This window comes from Echinops telfairi, unplaced genomic scaffold (assembly GCF_000313985.2).
Source record: "Echinops telfairi isolate 266 unplaced genomic scaffold, ASM31398v2 ScPeMD7_7457;HRSCAF=8495, whole genome shotgun sequence".
Lineage (NCBI taxonomy): Eukaryota > Metazoa > Chordata > Mammalia > Afrosoricida > Tenrecidae > Echinops > Echinops telfairi.
Window position 1 is genome coordinate 43,428,536 of NW_022111357.1, and position 16,348 is coordinate 43,444,883.

At 57.9% G+C, this 16,348-nt stretch overlaps 1 protein-coding gene across 1 annotated transcript in view; it reads right to left on the reverse strand.

Annotated features, from left to right (window-relative positions):
- The window catches only part of PRKCZ (protein kinase C zeta), a 125,118-nt gene that overhangs the window by 105,967 nt on the left and 2,803 nt on the right, over positions 1-16,348 (reverse strand). Inside the window, exons 2-4 of the mRNA XM_045299228.1 lie at positions 12,014-12,135; positions 10,536-10,625; positions 9,592-9,642 (exon numbers count right to left, since the gene is read on the reverse strand). Coding sequence (XP_045155163.1) covers positions 9,592-9,642; positions 10,536-10,625; positions 12,014-12,135 — 263 coding nt within the window. The remainder of the gene's footprint in view (positions 1-9,591; positions 9,643-10,535; positions 10,626-12,013; positions 12,136-16,348) is intronic.

The window sequence follows — 16,348 nt, forward strand, 5'->3', positions numbered from 1 at the left end:
GGTTTGGAACCCAGGGCAGCATCCACAGGGCGCGCCCACTTGGACCGACCTGACCCCCTGACAACCCCCAGATGCCAACTTACACACTCTAGCAGGGCCAGCCCAGGGACCTGAGGGCCCAGGGGTCTGGGTGCTTAGGACAGATGCTATTTGTTTCAGCACCCAGTGCACACGCACGACTCCTTACGTAACTGAGCAGCTCCCAACTTGTGAAGGTGCAGGGAAGGGCCCTTCAGTGGGGCTGGTGCCGGTTTGACCTGCACGGTGACCAACGGGGGTTAGACGGAAAGAAGCCAGACAGAAGCGCCCCCTTGCCCTGCTGGCATCAGCACTGGCACATTTGGAGGGGGAGGGGGCCCAACCCTCCCTTCTCTCCCCCGTTCATGGCTCTGTTGGAACCTGGCTGAGGGCAATGCTGGAAGTGGACAGAGGCCCAGGTCTTGGCCCTGAGCTCCAGTGCCCAGGCAGCCTCTTTGCATGGAGGGACTTGGCATCAGCCATGCAACCCCTCCTCCCCCAGCACATGGCACCAGGAGAGGGTATGAGCCCCTCTCGGGCCCAGACCTCCCAGAGAAACTATGACACAGCTAATTTCCCCTGGTGAGCACGCACATGTGGGCAGGCCCCCCCCAAGCAATCTCCATCCCCTGCTTCCTCCCCCACTCCCCCACCGGCATCTTACCCTGTACAAATGAGCACTCCTTGCGGCCCACGCTGAGTTCACAGGACGGTCCCTGTCACTGAGGTGGGCCCTTCTGCTCCTGGGGGAGGGGCTGCTCCCGGCTCAGAAGGCCCCCTGCCCCCATCAATGCCAGCCACACAACCCAGGCCAGACCACCCATCCCACCCCACCTCCACCCCGACAGGAGAGCTGCTTGTTTTCGGTTTGGGGGTTGTGTTTTCTTTTTTTTTTTTTTAAAGGAGGCCTGCAAAATGGACGTCAAGAGAGCACCCACATTCCGGCGTCCCCGGTAAATGATGGCCCTCCTCTCAAGGGGATTGTGGAGCCAGGGGCTGCACTGGGCTCTGACAGCCCGCCCAGGGTGTGATGGCAGGGTGGGGGGGCGCATGCACATCACCCCGTGACACCGCCACCCCCGCAAAGCAGGGCTGGCAGCCGCAGGTGGAGAAGCCCCGGTGGTCCCCAGGCCACAAAGGCAGCGCAGCCCCTCCGGAAAGGGCCTGTCTATGGGAACAGGTGCCGCTGTCAGGGTAGACGCTCTGGGCCGCCAAGACCACGGTGCATCGATAGCCCCCCCTGCAGTAATGCAGTGTGGAAGGCAAGGGGCGACAAGCACGCGCCCCCCTCCCCCCAGCACCGCAGCCATAGCAGCCGACCACGCAGGGTCTCGGAGGCCTGGAACAGAGGAGCGCAGGGGGCTCTCCCAGGCCAAGCCGCGCCCCTGCAGGGCCCGCACATACCGTCCGTTTTCGGGGGGTACATGGCCCCCCTGACTCCCTGGCGCCGGCCACCTCACTCCCTCGGCATGCTCCTGGTGTCTCTTCCCCAAAACCTGGCCCCCAGCGGACACAACGCCTGCCCCGCGCCTCCCGGCACTGCTGGGCGCCAGGCCGCGTCCCTGCCCGCTGGCGGCGGCGGCGTCTGCGCTGCAGCATCCGCGGGCAGAGCCAGACGCGACTCGCACCGCCGCCGCCTGCACAGGACCCGGTGGACACGGGCGGTCCTCCAGACGCAGGGGACCCATCCAGGAGGCTACTCACCGGGTTTTCCCCTCCTGCCTCCAGCTCGGCGCGGAGCCCTTTATGCTCACGGAGCCGGGGGCGCGCGGGGAGGCATCTTCCTCCCGCGCGACCGTGCCGATGCCGTCCGCGCCGGGCCCCACAATGGGAGCAGGTCTACTGGCAGGCTGGCCGGCCGGTCCCCCGCCTCTCACACCCCTGCCTCCGCATGTCTCCAGGCTCGGGTGGTACCCGGCTCCCCGGGGAAGCGCAGCCGGCAGCTGAGGCGCAAACGAAAACACGGCATGGATGTGAGGAGCTGACGTCACACGAAAACAAGCATCTCCGCATTAAAGGAAGGACCAGGAAGCCCGGCCAAGAGCTCCCGCCTCAGCCTGCCTTTGACATGCAAATTGTGCACTCTGCCACACGGAGCCCGGGAACCCAGCCCAGCCTGGGGGTCTGAGGCTGGGGCTCAGGAGCCCCACCAGGGCAGGGGTCCTGCGTATGTCCACGGGGGGTGGGGGTGGGAGATGGTGTAGGGGGGGTCCATGGTGGGGAAGGGGAGGGGACCATGAGAGTAGAGGGTCAGGGCACAGCATCATCCACCCCTTAATCTGGTGGCCCCTTGATGGCCACCAGATGGTCAGTGTCTCTGTCAAACAGTGCAGGCAGTGGGCATCAGGAAGGGCAGGGATGGGGAAACCAAGCTTAATGGGAGGGTCCCAATCCCCCAGACTGACTTATCTCAGAAGCCACCCCACACTGGCCGGCAGCTAAGCCCCTCCAGACTGGAGGATGTGGGACTGCTATCCTCTGCCCCTGCTGCATGGTGAGGCCAGTCTCCCAAGTAGCCCCAGGTTGGCTTCCAGCCCCACCCCAGGCACCACCAGCTGAAAATAAGTGGCAGGTACTAATTCTGTTGAGCTCACAGTCTGCTTTGGCAGACTTCTGGGGGCCTTCTAGGGGCTGTCCAGGCCTGTCAGGGAGTACAACCAGAAAATAAAGCCGCAGGGGATCTCTGTTGCACCCCCACAAACAAATCCCCCACCCCCTGTGGGGGCAGAGAGGGATAGTTAGAGAGACAGCCACGTTCCCTGTGTATCTGCTTTCAGGGCACGGGCACCTCGCAAGGGCTGGGGTTCAGAGCCAGGCCCCTTCTCTTGCTAGCTCTGGTGGAGTCACACCCCCACGGGGTCCCTCTCAAGGCTGTTCACAGAGCACCGGAAGACAGTTCCTAAAGTGCCAAATACATCAACGCCACACCCCAATCTATCCCTTGCCATGAACTCACGCACGGCCATCCAGTCCGTCCTGACCCCAGTGGCCCTGCGAGCAGAACTGCCCCTGCGTTTCCAGGACTGTCACTCTTTCACAGGAGTCGAAAGCCTCAACTTGCTCTCGAGGAGCGGCTGGTAGTTTCAAACTGCTGACCTTGTGGTTAGCAGCGGCCCAAAGCATCACCACTACAGAGGTCCACCAAAGCCTCCAGCAGGTCACCAGGATGGGCACTGGACCAAGCCAGCCCGCAGCCTGCCTCCCTGTGAGCTACCAGCCAACTGAGGATGCTTACGTTTTTAAGATGGCAGAGTAAAAAAACAAACAAACAAACAAACAAAAACAAAAGAATGCAATTTCTTTTCTTTTCTTTTTTTTTTAAGAATGCTATTTCATGGCATGCAGGAAGGTTGTCAATACCAAATTTCAGCACTGTGAATAAAGTTTTATTAGCACACGGCCACACGTGTTCCTTTGCCAAGTGAACAAGGCTGCGCTTGTGCTATAGCAGCAGCGAGGAGTTTCCACAGAGCACAGGAGGCCTGCGAATGAGGCCCTTTATGAAAAGGGTTTGCCAGCCCCTGAAAAAGACCATCAACTCAGAAAATAACCATGCCGCCTTATCTACATTGGGCCTCGACGGGCCATGTGGATCTGGGTCCATGCAAGAATCCAGCTACTACTGGCTGACGTCAGGATGTTGTCCTTCAGCCAGCTCCTCTCTTCCAAGTCACTCCCAAACATCCCCATCTGCAGAAGCAGAAAACTGCAGGCTGGACTGGCAGACTGTTAATTTTATTGGAGGTCTATTTCAGGCAGGGAACTAGTTCTTCCATTTTGTTACAAATAATTTGAGACAGAGGTGAATTTAGGCCAAGCTTAATAAAACAATAGACATGCCTATAAATACAAAGAGGAAGCCTGGCAAGGTGTTGACGGCAGAGGGAACCCACCCAGACTCCCCAGTTTGGAGGCCTGAGGCTCCTTGACCTGTGGGCTCAGGACTCTACACCTGAGTGAGGCTGGCTCCCCTGTCCCACAGTGGACAGACTGGCTGCTGGTTGGAATGGGGGAAGCACATAGCACACAGTGTGACCTATGACCCAGAGGTCCACCAAGCTCCACACCCTTCAGGGCAATCCCTAGGCAGATGCATGGAGGTGGGGACACTGGACTAAAGCCCAGAGCACTTCCCCACCTGTCGAGGGTCAAGCCCAGCAGCCGGTGCAACTGGGACCCTCTGACTGCTCACCTTCCCCACTCCAGCGCCTCACTAACACAGAGGCAATCCAAGTGGGCTCAGCCCCAAGGAACACCAGGTATAGCACACTGCTGTGAGGTGGGTGGGGTGCCCCAGGGTGGTCACGGCCAGACCCTCCCCACTGAGCCAGGCTCCAACTCTGAGCCAGGCTCCAACAAGGACTAGAAGGGGCAGACCAAGTGACAGCAGGCAGGCAGGTGTGGGGCTGTCTTGTCTGTAGAAGGGGGATGGCAGCAGTGGGGTCACCTGGTGCTCAGTGACCACCCAGGGCAAGGCCCCACAGTAGCCACACTAGGCAGTGGGACTGCAGTCTGAGGCACTGCCGTGCTTGACCACGGACCCTGCCTCTCCCTCTCTCGGGTGCAGCACTCCAGCACTTCCCAGGAGGGTCACCTCTGGCTAGACGGGGACAGAGCTGGGAGGCGGGGGCTGAGACTGAGCCCACCTGGGAGGGAGAAAGGAGCTGTGCCAGGCTCAGACCTCACGCCAGGACTAGGTCAGCCCGGGCCAGCAGCACCTGGACACAGTCGCAGGCTCCAGGAGGACGGAGCCGCGTCGCCATTCAGAGAGCCAGGAGAGAAAACACCAGCGGTTTGAACACACCAGAATCAAATGTTAGCATCTCTATGTGACAAGAAGCACAAGTAGCCGCGGGAAAGATGAGCAGCCTGGGAGAAGGCCTGGCAGCACCACGGGAGCGGGGCCGGGCAGCCATGAATGAACAATGCACAGAGGAGAGACACAGCGGCCAGTAGGGCCTGAGAGCTGGGCACCATGAGCTCACCAGCCACAAAGACCCTCTGTGCGCTGTGCGCGTCCAGCACACCTGCTAGGCCAGGCCTGGGCCCCTCGGGCTCTACTATAGGGCCAGCAGGTGAGCGACAACACCTCATTTTCAAGTCCCATCTCGCCCACCTTCTGCCACATACTCCCTGCCCGGTTCTCAGTGAGGTGCAGTGCTGTTGAGGCCACAGAAATCGTAGACAGGCGTCCACTGGATCCCCTGGTGGCCAGAAGAGGGTCGTCCTAATTAGCCCATCCACAATCAGCACATGACAGAACAGAAGCAGAAGGAATGGCAGCAACAGCCCAAGCAGCCTGGTAAAAGCCATCCCCCACCCCACCCCCACCAGGAGACCTGTCACACACAGTCCCGCCCCTGGATGACGAGCCCTGCTGGCCAGGATGGAATTATGTCCCTCTAAAACTCATGTTGAATCCCTGACCCCTAGGACTCTGGAAATAGGTATCAACATGGTATCAATAAAGGTAAGGTCACCCTGGAGTGGGGGGTTCCTAGTCCCATCTGCATGGCATCCTTATAAAAGAGACAGAGGGAGGATGGTCATGTGATGCTGCAGCTGCACGTTAAGGAAGGTCAGGGGGTGCAGGATTGTCCCCCACAGTCTTGGGCAGACAGAGTCCAGTCCTGCATGCACCCTGACTTTAGACTCCCACTCTGCAGGACTGCGAATTTATTGCTAATGCACCTAAAATAAACCCCAAACTGACTGCTTTCGAGACAATGCCGACTCATAGGGACCTTACAGGACAGGGTGGATCTGCCCCTCTGAGTATCTGAGACTGTAGCTCTTTATGGAAGTAGAAAGCCCCTCTCCGGTGGTTTCAAACTGCTGATCTTTCAGATTACAGCCCCACTTGTAACCACTCTGCCACCAGGGCTCCAACAATGCACCTAGGCTTCAGTTATCTCATTATCCAACACTTTCCACTTGTTTACAAAAGTGTGTGTGGGTGGGGGGGAATCAACAATCTATTCTGCACATTAACAGCAAAATCCATCTGGCAATGTGAAGTGCTCAGGGTTAGGCAAGGGCAACACTGGTTGTGATGGTTAAGGTTATATGTCGACGGGGCTGGGCGAGGATTCTCAGCGGTTCAGCAAGCGTGTAATGACAGTCCTTCTCCATGTCGTGATCTGAGGTCGTCATCCTCCGTTCTGCCCTAACATTGATTTTCACTGAATGACCTGGCCTCTTTACAACCTGGCCGGGTCAGTGAGTGAGGAGCCAGGGTTAAAGTCCGTCATGTCAAGTGGCCCACTGTGTGGCACTGCTGTGGGAGCCCTGGGGCGCTCATGCACCACCCTTCCCACACTCCTGTCCTAGCAGGCCAATCCACGGAGGGGAGAGTCAAAGCAGATGGGAAGCTGCCTGCCAACTACCCCGGGCAGGCCCCCCTGGCAGGAGCATTACTAGGGGGCCCGGGGGGTACAGACTGTACCATGTGACACTATCAGAGGGGATGACACCAAAACTTCAATACATCTTTAAGATTCCTGTGTAGATTTCTGCTGAAATTTACAAACGGGAGGGGCTTCCAAAAGTTCCTGGAAAAATGGAATGAAAGGAGAATGGAACCTTTTCTGTGCACTTTTAGAATCCCCCCTCATATATTTGTGGGGTTGTTGGTTTTTTTAAAATATCTCTGTAAGTTAGTAACAACAAAAAAAGACTCTTTTCTTAAGCCCAACTTAAATGTATCAATATGCCTATAAACTAAAACTCTTGCCTCCTTTCCCATTGGAAGCTTCCAAATTGCACTTAACCCAAGTCATGACAATTTCAACTGCCTCCTGCGTATGTGCAAGCAGGTAGCATGAAGACAAAGAACCGGTGCACTGGAATCACAGTGCTGGCCAAGACCACTGGACAGCCAGCAGCGGAGCTGTCTTGGGAGAAGCACAGCCAGCGAGCTCCTTCTAGAAGGGAGGGTGCTGAGACGTCATCCCCGTCCTTCCGGCTTATCAGAAGAGACCGGTCCATGGATAAGGACATCACACTTGGTAAAACCGAGGGGGGGAGGGTGAAAAAGATCCGATGGACTGACAGTGGCCGCAATCACGGGCCCAGACATCACAGTTGTGAGGTCCGTGCAGGCCCAGTGCCCGGGCTCATTATGAGTGGGCACCAGACAACAACAGCCATGTGCTGGCCAGAGCTGTCATTCGACCCAGCTACCATGACGGATGCTTCAAATCACGTGGTTTCGTCTGCATGTGCTCCAAGCACATTCTTGTTTCTGCGGCTGCCGGTATGGAATGTTCTCCGGGACACCGAGTGGTCACTGGACTGACTTGAGTATTTGCTCCCTGCACTCCTTCTAGAGGTCAACTCAAATTCTCAGAATGCCTGCCCAGGGATGGCAGCTTCACCCACATCCTCACCTTCAGCAGAGACCCTTCATGAGGTACCCCGTGGCCTCTTGTGTCCCACCTCTGCTCTGCAGGGACAGAAGTGGCTGGCTCCCAAGGAGGTCGGTGCAAAGCAGAGTCATGGGCAGGCACAGCTGACCCTCCCTCAGAGACAGAGTGTGTTAGCAGAGACGGCAGGCAGAGGGCACAAACTGGGACACATGCTAACGCAGGCAGGCTCGGAAGTGACGCATGTGGCTCCCTGTGCCCCGTGGGGTGGCAAAGCTGGCCAGTGACATCTCTGGGTACAAGTGGTTCAAGGTACAAGGTGGCGCAGAGACACCAATGCAGGGTCCTAGCCGCCAAAAGGCTGTCGGGCATCCCTCCTGTGACCTCAGTATGTCAGGGGCATGTGTGTTGGAGAGGAGGCCCGTGCCCACCTGGGGGAGGCAATCTTATCTCCTCTGTACCCACATGGGCATGTGACTTCGTGACTGTCAAGTTCAAGGATGCCCATCTATGGGCACATCCATCTGCCGAGACTTGGACCCCCAAGGGCGGTTCCCAGGGGAGCAGGATGGTCCCACCTCACCTCTGCAAACCAGGTGACTCCACACATAGGGGCGTCACCAGTACAGGCGGCCCTAGGGGGACGAAGGCTCTGAAACCCAACTGAGCCCAGGCTTCCTCTGCCCCCTGCTGCCTGGGGACAGGGATCAGCTTCACCTGCAGCCCTGCGCCGGCCTGACCTACCTGCCTCTCCATGGCACCCCTGCAGGACCCGCCTTATAAATAGCTTCAGGCCTCACACCTTGCCAGCTGCAAGTCACTTCCATTCAAAGCACAATGGCACACTCTAGTGTCTAGGGCAACCTGGACCTGGACAGGACAGTAGCCCTGACTGGAAAGTGCTTCCTCCTCCTCCCCTCCTTCTTTGCCTTCCCAACACCCCCCCTCCACACCACCTCCACCCCAGCTGCCTAACCTAACCCTGCCCTAGGTGTCTGTGCACCACTGGGAGTGCCTGTTTATTATTTAACCTGCCGGCCACCAGTCTCCCCACTGGGTGCGGGATGAGAGACCAGGGCCGAAGAGTCTGTGTCCTCCTCCACCGCTCCGGCTCCCACTCTCATCCCAGTTTCTCCACACCTCCTCTCAGAGCACTCCCGCTGCCCCCCCTCAGCAGCTCAGTGGCCGCTCCCACCCAATGCCCATTCGGTGGGGGGTGGGGGTAGAGCCAAGCCACATCACCAGCCACCTTTTGGGGACCTCACAGAGCTCCATCTTCATCCCCAAGGTCTCCCAAGCACACACCTGACTGCGCACTCAGCCCCACCACCAGATGTCCAGCGGGCAGCTCAGACGTACCTCAGCCCAAGCCTGCCAACCCCGGCTCCTGGTCAGCACCTCAGTGGGGCGGGGAGTTTGGGGGACTGGGTAGGAGGGCTGACCAACAGTCCTCCCTGGAGCCAGATTAGGGAACCTCTGCTGGGAAAGGGGACTGAGCCGACAAGTCGCTGCACCAAATGAGTGACCATCAGGGTCCCAAGACTACCAGGACAGACTCAGACAGCACTGTGACCAAGGCCAGCAGGCCCGGGCGGGTCAGTGGGAGACTCAGTGCTCTGCCCTGGAGGAAAACCCAGGACACAGTGCTCCCCTCCACCGAGAGCTCATGGCCCAGAGGTTTCTGGGATAGGCAGAAGTCAGGTCAGAAAGTTCCTCTGACCCACTTGCTCTGGATTCCCATCGCATTTCCACCTCGTACCAAGAGACCGACAGAGAAACATGGAATTGGTGCAGACTGGGGACAGCACAGTGGTCACTGGATACAGATGACCAGATCAGGGGGTGGACAGAGCCGGGGCAGACAGATAAGAAAGTGGTCCAGTCCTCTCAGCTTGGACCTTTTGTCCTGGAGGGGAAGGGCCAGGGCATAGCTAGGTTTTCCTTACGCCACCAACAGTGCCAGCCCTCCCGTCCCCGCTGACGGGCACAGCACCGAGATCATCCGCAAGACCGAGGAAAGTGACCAGGGCCAGGCCCAGGGTGCCCCACCTAGGGCTTGAGCCACCTTTGGATCTGAATTCCCACAGGATCCCGGCCCCACATCATGTTCGCCAGGAAGCAGCATCTCATCCTGTCAACACACACCACACGCGCCCAGCTCAGGCCCCCAGCGCTCGCCATAGACGAGGAAGGAGCCAGTGGTACTCACTGTCCTCTCCTGGGCAGGGCATGCCGGGCTGCTCGGGGATGCTGGGGAACACTGTGGGCGAAGGGAGAGTGTTAGTGCTGCCACGGCCGGCCCGAGGATGCCCAAGCTCCCACCACAAGCCCACCCTACAGGAGGTGGACCAGAAACCCACTGACAGGAGGCTCTAAGCCAGCTGTTCTCAATCTGTGGGTGGTGACCCCTTTAGGGGGAGTCAAACGACCCTCTCACAGGGGTCACCTGATTCATCACAGTAGCAAAATGACAGTGATAGAGTAGCAACGAAAATAATGTTACGATTGGGGGGTCACCACCACATGAGGAACTGTGTGAAAGGGTCGCGGCATTAGGAAGGTGGAGAACCACTGCTCTAAGCTGTCAGCAAGCAGCGGCTCTTGGGAGAGGTTCTCTAAAACAACAGGTCAGACCCCCAAGGACATCTCTGTAGGCCGATTCCCCTTGATGAGACTCCAAAGTACGTTAAAATATTTGGTGGGAGGCAGGGGGTGGGGCGGGAAGCAACTGAGGATTCAGGATAGCAAAGTTACCAACCGACTTGTGCTAAGAATAAATTGCTATGGAAATCAGCAAAGAGCGGCAACGACTTTGAAAAATGATTCTTACAAGCGCTTTAAAACCAATTTCTCTACAGTCCAGACAGAGTTCAAAATTAAGTGCTGTACAGGACACCGGAGTTTTCATATTTAGCAACAACAATCTTTTTCTCTACCGACGGGAAAAAGCAAAAACCCAACAGCCCTGCTGCCATCAAGTTCATTCATTCCAACTCACAGCCACCTGACAGCAGGGTAAAGCTGCCCCCGTGGGTTTCCGAGGCTGGCAGCACACAGCCTCATCTTTCTCCCGAGGGGTGACGAGTTGAACTGCCGCCCACAGCAGGCCCACAGGGGCAGAGCAGTGCCCTCTCCCACTCGCAGGTCACTCACTGTGAATGACGAGCCCTTCGTCCTTGCACCGACCGGACAGGCGGAAGGCCTCCTCCAGCTCCATCTGGGAGGACACGGTGCAGGGGTCGCCTGGGTGGGGTAGAAGACACAGCTGAGGCAGGCAGGGCAGCGGGGGTGCCCCATCGGTGTGAGCTCAGGCAGGCAATGTGTCCCCACCCAGAACTCGAGGAATGAGCAAGAGCGCCCAGCCACCTGAGGCCCTAGCAGGGGGAACTGTGTCCACCCTGCACCCGGGCAACCCAGAGTGGGGAACTCCTGGCCTGCGCAGCCAACAATACTACAACAAAACTACAACAGCCTCCTTTGGTCAGTCTTAGGAGGCCTTCTCCCCTTGCTTCCTGGACAGGAAGTGTCCACAACCAATGGTTCGTTCGAGTGGCCCCTTGCTACAGAGAAGACAGAAGGGCCCAGGGGCCTGGGACTTTGCTGAAAGGTGGCTGCTGCTGAAAACCTGACTTCTACCCATTTGCGCTCATGTGTGCACCTGTGTGCATTTAGAGATATAGCACCTCCACATGGCTCTGTGGAGTAGTTACCCTCCCTACCCCCCACCCCCCACTACCTGTCTGTCTGTCAGAGCCCTGCTCAGAGAGCACCGCCCTTCCATCCTCCGACCCTCAGCACCTCCAATACAAAACCAGCATCTCAGCCTCTGGGACACCATGCTGATCTGCAAAGTTCGGGAGCTCAGCTCTACCTTTCCGGGAGGCCACGCCCCACAACCTGCTCCACGCCCAAAGGGGCATTCCTGCTAGGCGGACAGCCACCAAACTTAGATGATGGGGCAGTCCTCACTCCATTAAAAATACTCCTCCGTGCGGCTTTGCGAATGGAGAGAATAAAAGGCTCCATCCAGTTTAAAACCCGGAGGGGAGGTGTTCCAGTGACCAGTGAGCAGGGAGGGATTTGATGGCCTTGAGGCCACAGAACACCATTGGCTTGCAGAACCAGCCCCTATAAATAATGCCTCTCCCAGGCCCTGGAGCTATGGGGAGGGTGGGGGGAGGCAACTCGTGAATGAGGGTGGGAGAAAGAGAAAGAAAGACGAAAGGAAGGAAGTGACACAGAGACAGGAGGGGAGGGAAACACACGCACACACCACCCCCACCCCACCCCACCCAGGAGAGAGGGAAAGAGAGAGACAGAGGGTGAGGGGGGCCGGGCCCTGGCTGCACTCCCCTACCCTCCCCGCATTTCCTGAGATAATGCAGGGTCCCTGTGTCCCAGTCACCACTGGAAAAAGCCAGATGAGGAGGAAGGAAGGTCAGACGAGGGGGGAAAGGCATGGGGCTCAGCAACGGGGAGGGGGGGTGAGATGGGGGGTGTCCCAGGGCCCATCCGCACAACCCCAACCCAACACCACACTCAGCCACATCACTGGCAACCAATCTCCAATGTCCTGAAGAGAGACTGGGGGGTGGTGGTGGTAAAGAAATGCAGGGGTCCCGCAGGGCTACCTTCATCGTCAATCCACTTGAGGGTGAGTGGCTGGCCCTGGTGCAGGCGGCACATCTCCCGCACGTCCTCACAGAGCTCTTCGAAGGTGATAGCTGCGTCCAGGCTGGTGATCAGAATGTCCCTGAGTGGGAAGGACACAGCACGTCTCACCACGGGGAGAGCTGGCCATACCAACTATGGCCTGATCGCATTATCCACTCAACTGAGGCCCTGGCTGGTGCCAACAGTGACCCAGCTCAGCTGCCAGCCCACAGGTTGGAGGTTCGAGTTCGTCCAGGGGGTCAAGGCAGCCCCGTGGGAACCGCCAGGGGGCGCAGGTCGGCTCGAACACATGGGGGTTGCCAACGAGTCGTGGATGGTGTGGCAGCAACGGTCCATTTCATCATCCATTAAAAGAACGAGTTGAAAGCTCACCCCCCCCTCCCAAGGACGTCATAGCCCTGAGCTCGCAGCCGCCTCCGGTGAGGGCAGGGCTGTTTCCAGACTCCACCCTGGCTTCTCTCCTGAAGAGCAGGCCTGTCTACCCATGCTGCCCGCTGCCCCGGTGTAAAGCAAGTGAAACAAGCCAGGCTGGCGGCCCAAAGGGAAACCCTTGGGTCCCAAGGCCCCTCACCCCACAGTGGAAAGTTGAGCTGGCACCTCTGTAAACTGAGAAGGACCAAGGGGCATTCAAGACCATTTGCCTTATCAACTCAAAGGAATCTGATAAGAGCCACCTGCCTCCCAAGAACCCTCCCCACTGCCTGAGGTGAGGCACCTTCCCAGCCTTGAGGAGGAGGGAGAAGTTGTTAATCACTGAAGGCCAGGGCTGCTAGGTTTTAAAGTGTGTGTGTGTGGTGGGGGGGCTGGCTCACTCCCACTCTGTACAATGTCAGGCACGCTTTCTGGCAAACTCAGTCTTAGCCTTGGAGCTCTCCCCCCCCCCACCCGCCAAACATGGGCTGTTATGGATGGAACTGAGCTGTGTGTCCCAAAGAGAGATGCCAACATCCTGGTCCCTGGCTCCCCTGAGGTAGTCATGTTGGGAACTAGGGTCTTTGAAGGAGGGAAGGTCCTGGTGCCAACGGAGTGGGGTGCTGAGTGAGAGCAGGGGCAGGGGCAGAGGCAGGATGACCTGGGAAGCTGCATCTATCTGCCGGGGGTGGGGGGGCAGGGAGAGAGGCAGGACCACCTTCTCCCTCTCCCAGCCTCAGGATGGGGAGACCCTACACCTATGTTCTTATAGCCCACTGTGGTAGTTAGATAATCTGGTGTCAATTTTAGGATTCACGGTGAAGGGGTGGAGTCTAGCCTGTCAATCAGGTAGTAGCTCCATGACCTCATATGGAGGCACTAAGAAGACACATGCTCACTCCCTGGGAGACATTCCTGTGGAGAAGACACATGGAGAGAGGGTGTTGGAGCCAGACCTCTGAACCGGAGAAGCCACGTGGAGACCCCTGCCAGTGCTAAGATGCTTATAACGCCACTGGACCCACAAGACTTCCCACCCACTGGCCTGTGATTTTCCTGCATTCGGCGTCATTGCAAGTGTTCCGTGAGTCTGAAGAGGAATTCACAGATTGGTATCAGACATGGGCTAATATCAAACTTACAGAATTTACCTGGACTGGGCTGGGATGTTTCCTCACTATTCAACTGCTCTTGTGTACAAACCTCTTTCTTATACACACACACACACACACACACACACACACACACACACACGAGGTATATGGATTTGTTTCTCTAGTCTACCCAGCGTAACACACCCACCCAGCCACGTGGTGCTAGAGAAGAAAATGGGACGCACCATGGACTGCTAGAAGGACAAGCCCCTTTGTCTTGGGAAAAGCAAGGCCGGAGTGCTCCTTGGAGGAAAGGATGCTGAGACTCTGTCTCACGGACTTTGGACGTGTGGTCAGGAGAGACCAGAGCCTGGAGAAGGGCGTGGTGCTTGGTAAGGTGGAGGGGCAGCAAAAAAGAGGGAGCTTCTCCAAGAGATGGATTTAACACGGTGGCTTTGACAATGGGCTCTCAGGCATCTGAACAATTGCAAGGATGCCGCAGGACTGCGCAGCAGTGTTTCGCTGCGTTGTGGGCGGCGTCGCGATGGGTTGGAGCCAACTCAAAAGCACTTACGACAACCATGCACGCAGCTGTGGTCCTTTGGCCCAGCAGTCCTGGGAAGTAAGATGCTGTCAGCGGCACTCAGCCACTCAGGTTCTGCTCCGTTAGCTTGGCTGATCTCCTAGCGGAGGGTCTCAGAATTCTACTGCACCAGACCGTGGACCCAGGACAGCCGACTGTGGCCAACCCAGCATTCACCACGGCTCCCAGCATGGCAACCGAGAGTAGAGACCTCACCCACCACCGCTGGGAGAGAGGTGTCCCCGCTGTCAGCCCTGGTCACCAGCCCCAGGCACTCTCAGCACCTGCTCTTTACAGAGGTGCACTCAGCTGGTCCTCATAACAGGACGATGAAGAAACCGAGGTACAGAGCGGCTCACCCTGAGGCCAGCCGGCCTCCTGCCTCTGAAACCAGAGTCAAGGCTGGCCATCCTCAGCAAGGGTCCCCCTTCACCGCCTCCCCCCTCCCCCCTGCAGAACTCAGCTGGGTGGTCACTGCTGTCTTCTCCCAATTCCTCAGCACCTGGAGCCCAGGAGGGTGGGTGGCTCTGGCCAAAAACCCACCCCCGTGGGACTGCACCTGAGATGCCCAATGGTGCCCGGAAACCACCACACTCCTGGCCTCACCCTAAAGCAATGGCCACAGAGCCTCAGGCATCATCCACTTCCCATGCTCAGATGGACAACAGCAGAGTTGCCCTGACCAAACCACTCCCATCCCTCCCGTCATCTCTTCCTCGCTGTCCAAGTGTGCATGACAAGCACCCCTGGCCGCCTCCTCAGTCTCCTAGGAGGCCCAGGAGGTCACATGCATCTGGGGAGACTGCTCACGGCAGTTCAGGCACCACAGAACACACAACAGGGCCGCTCAGCAGGGTCTGGTCACTACAAATAGAAGTGTGGCTTCTATTCATCCCCTCCCGGATCATCACGCTCCCTCTGAGTAGAAACCCACCCCAGCCTGTCCTCCTGTCGCTCACTCACTCAACTCCCTGCCATCAAGTGGATTCCATCTCATAGGGACCCGACAGGATATGGTGGAACCATCCCTAACTCTTTACGGAAGTCGACAGCTCCTCCTCCTCCCAGGGAATGGCTGGCAGGTTCGAACAGCTGGCCTTGTGGTTAGCCATTCAAAGCAGACTCCACTGAAGATGGCTGCAGCTTCTGCCTCCACCATCCTCAGGAGACTCCAGCCTTGACTGCCTCCCCAGAGCTCCAAACCTCAGTGCCCCAGATTCCCAAGGGCACCTGCTCTGACCCTTTCTTCTCTGGTGGCCCCAGGACATCTCCAAGGATGTCAGGCATTCCTCTCTGGTTCATCAAGGTCAAAAACTCACACCATCCCCAAACCTACCCACCTCAGATGCAGGTCCACCTCCCCGCCCCAAGGGGCATCACCCCACACCCACCAAGGGCAAGCCGGGGTAACTCCAGCATCTACTCTCTACAATCCCAATGCTACTTTCTAAGGACCAACGGTCCCTACTCATGCCCTGCCAAAGGTTCGTGGTCACATGGCTCCCTCAGGCCTTCGAAGGGACTGGGCCCCAGTCAAGCTGGTCTGCTCCCTCCCTGGTGACTCCAGAGCGCCGAGCAGGCAGTCTCATGAAAAGTTCTGAGCTGGGGAGACCCAGCAACCTTTCACTTCTATGACCCCACTGCCCCTGGAAGGAGCACATGGCCATATGCTTGCCCAGTGACCGCAAGGCTGGTGGCTTCTCCAGCAGCAGACAGACCAGGAAGTGGAAAGGCCCGTCTTTCTCCCGTGGAGCGGCTGGTGGTTTTGAACTGCTGACTTTTCGGACGGGTGAGACTACAGCCAGGACAGTCCTGTGTTCTACCCTGTAGCGTTTGGGAGTGGCCAGGCTTCAGAATCCACGCCACAGCAGCAGGTCTGTTCCATTGGGCTGAAACTCGGCAAGAGCCGATGCCGAAACCCTTTGCAGGTCCGGAGGGGGTGGGGGGGAGCAGATCAAAACTTCCAGAGGGCACCCAGGGGGCCATCGCCAGGAGAGTGGAGGAAGGAACCTCCCCTTTTTTTAAGAGTAGCATCTTTGAGGAAAGCCCATTTTCAGCTCCTGTCTAGAGCCCCAGAGCAGCGCCCAGAACAACCTTCCTCCCAGTGGCAGCCTCACCCAGGGCCACCCTACCTGGGTGGGGTGCTGACACCCAGCACTCATACACTGGATCTCCCCACCCCCAGTGCCCAGGCCCCAGAGTTA